Genomic DNA, 2,778 nt, shown 5'->3' with positions numbered 1-2,778 from the left:
AATCCCCTCACTGTTGCCCAAGGTTTTGGATTAATTCCTTTCAGGATAGAACGAAATAACTATTCTGTAATACTGGCAATCGAAATTACAGAATTTCAGCAAACTCAACAGACGGAGCAAATCACACTTGACACTTATGTATATTTGAAAATAATGCAATAATACAGAAAAGAGAGGGGAGAAATTTCAGATTTTTCAGTGGTGGAAAACGAGGCTAAGCCTCTCTATTTATAAACAATGAAAGGGTGAGATGAAGAGGTGTAAACCAAGAGGTGCCTCTTCTATTTCTCATTCACACCCTTATAAAAGGGTGAGATGAAGAGGTGCAATCCAACAGGTGCCTCTTCTATTTCCCATTCACACTCCTTTATTAAAAAACGTAACACTTGACACAACAAATAACAATTTAGTCAGCAGAATACTATATTTCACATTAACACTAATAAAAAAGCATACAACAAATGTTTATTCAGCACAATAAAATAGTTCACAATAACACTATAGAAAAGCATAGAAGCAACACAATAGCGGGTCAGGCTACAGCCTTAACTCAACTTTATTACATTGTTACACACACAAAAAAACCCCAACTTCTTGGCTATCCTTTATTATTTAATACACATGGATAAATAGAATTGGGGCTTTGATTTCCTCATGATTAATGGCAAGGAGAGTAGCAGTAGCAAGCATATTTTGCCCAGTGATGTTTGTGATCACCCCATTTGTACTTCTTGCAGATACCATATTCAGCTCCAAACCAGTGTTTGCAGTGGTGGCTACATTTGTAAGAGTAGTGGCAAGGCCCATGCCACTTGTGACTTTTCTTCCAGCAGTATTTTGCTTCTTTCGTTTGTATTTGTATGGCTACAAAATCATATAGATAAGAATAAAATAATAATTTTGAAGTTAAATGTGTGCAAATATAAAATAATATCATTCCTGAGCGACCTAATATGCTATTTAGAGATTTTTTGTCAAGTCTACAATTTGGCGATATTTATGGCTGAAGTACACAATACCCCTCAAAGTGGATAGTTTTAAATTTCTATCCTCGCTAGCCCCATGAGTAGAACTTCATATATAGTAAATGTTGCCTCACTTGCCTCATAGGCAACACTTTTAACCTTGAAGTTTTATTCATGGCCGGGCAAGCGGAGGTCCAAATTTCAAGACCACTCAAAACAAATGTCATATGTATGTAATTTTTTGGATATTTATATTGGTTTTGGAACTCAAAAATAATGTGATGATGAGAGATAATAGTAATAACTTTCAAAGGACAAAATAATATTGGAAAACGGCTACATCTTAGCATTCCGTTACCTCTTAGACTAGAGGAAAAGTTGGAACTACATATTTCAACACTTCTAGTTGTTATGAAAAGAAATATTACAATAACTTGGATCATTATGTAATAAATACCAACAATGATGAATATTTTTACATGTAATGCGTGGTGGTTAGTGAAACATAAAGATTGAGATATCCAAGAATTTAAAGTAAATAAATAAAAATATGAAAGCAATAAAAGAAAGAAAAATGAACAGAACAAAATAAGAAAATAATAACTAAATAAGTGAAAAATTAAGGAAAAGGTCAAAGAATTCTGCCATTATATTGATCCAAAATTTTGTCAAGATCCTAATGACAATCCTTTACGTTATCAGTTAGTTCTGGCTTAAATTCTTGACTCACCATTTGCAGCAACAAGGAGGAGGCAAAAGAGGAGAGCAAGAAAAGTTGTGTACTTGGCCATAGCTGTTATTTCTTTTAGATTCTTGTTGAGGAAACAAACAGTTGAAATGGTGGTATTTATAGCATTGGAAACTCATATTGTCAACTTAATTCCCTTTGATTTGTTCAAATATTACGTTGGATCGATGTTGGCGTACTTATAATGGGTATTGAAAGTACACTATCAAGTACAAAGAGTAAGTCATGCACAAGTAACATTTCTTTAATTGAAGACTTTGAATTGATAAAGAGACAAGTATGGAATTGGCACACAAATAAGCATAATCAAAGTAAGAATTTGCAAAAACCTATTTTGACATTCCAAAGGAGATCCCAAAAAAAAAAAAAAAAAAATATAGAGATTTTTTTTTTTCCATTTTCCTAATTAATAGGTAGAGAGTTATCATTATCTATATTGGGAGGAGATAGCAGTTTTAAACTTATAGTCGAGTTGCATGTAAGATAACCTGGACATACCATATTAAAAAAATAATTATAAATAGTATTTCATCAAGTAGATTATATTGTTTGTGAGTGTTCAAAATAAAAATTTGATCTCTTTTTAATAGTTTGAGATGTTCAGAGCTATCGTTGTGGTGTCAGAGCAGGCATATATAGGTCATGCATTTAAGTTTCACCATCAACTAATTGAAAAAGACTTTCAGGTGCTTGATCCATGAAATAAAATCGACTAGCATGTAAAGAGGCGTGTTGAAATATAATTAAATAGATCATAAAATGTATTTTTGCTAACCGTTTAAACTTTTAAATAACATGATAATACGCTCAGAGGAATTTGTCAGTGCATTAACGCAAGACATGTGTCACTGGTAATTTTCAATTGATATATACATTGTAGTATTACATATCAAATGATGTTTCATCGACTCAAGGAGTTCAAGAAGCTTTCTTTGGGTTACGGCAAAATATCAAGTCTAACTCATTGACTATGTCAAAATTAAACTCCTTGTCATTTTAATTTTTTATTTTTACATTAACCGTGTTGATCTTATCCTATTTGCTATTTAATTTGAAATTATGTAC

General features: G+C 32.1%; 1 protein-coding gene across 1 annotated transcript; it reads right to left on the bottom strand.

Moving 5' to 3' along the window:
• Positions 1–410: 410 nt before the first annotated feature.
• On the bottom strand, positions 411–1,780 carry LOC109213391 (defensin-like protein 1). The gene is made up of 2 exons (XM_019377183.1): positions 1,696–1,780; positions 411–864 (listed from the first exon to the last, which is right to left on the bottom strand). Exons 1-2 carry the CDS (start codon positions 1,754–1,756, stop codon positions 659–661), a joined length of 267 nt encoding a protein of 88 aa, XP_019232728.1. The 5' UTR covers positions 1,757–1,780; the 3' UTR covers positions 411–658.
• Between the last annotated feature and the right edge of the window lie 998 nt (positions 1,781–2,778).

This window comes from Nicotiana attenuata, unplaced genomic scaffold (genome assembly GCF_001879085.1).
Source record: "Nicotiana attenuata strain UT unplaced genomic scaffold, NIATTr2, whole genome shotgun sequence".
NCBI classification, from domain to species: Eukaryota; Viridiplantae; Streptophyta; class Magnoliopsida; order Solanales; family Solanaceae; genus Nicotiana; species Nicotiana attenuata.
This window is presented reverse-complemented; position numbering and strand designations above follow the sequence as displayed.

What these genes read in the sequence shown, in the direction of transcription:
- LOC109213391 (XM_019377183.1), bottom strand. Translation starts at nt 1,756, where the DNA reads ATGGCCAAGTACACAACTTTTCTTGCTCTCCTCTTTTGCCTCCTCCTT. An exon ending in CCTCCTTGTTGCTGCAAATG is followed by an intron (nt 865 to 1,695) that starts GTGAGTCAAGAA and finishes ATGATTTTGTAG; the next exon opens with CCATACAAATACAAACGAAA.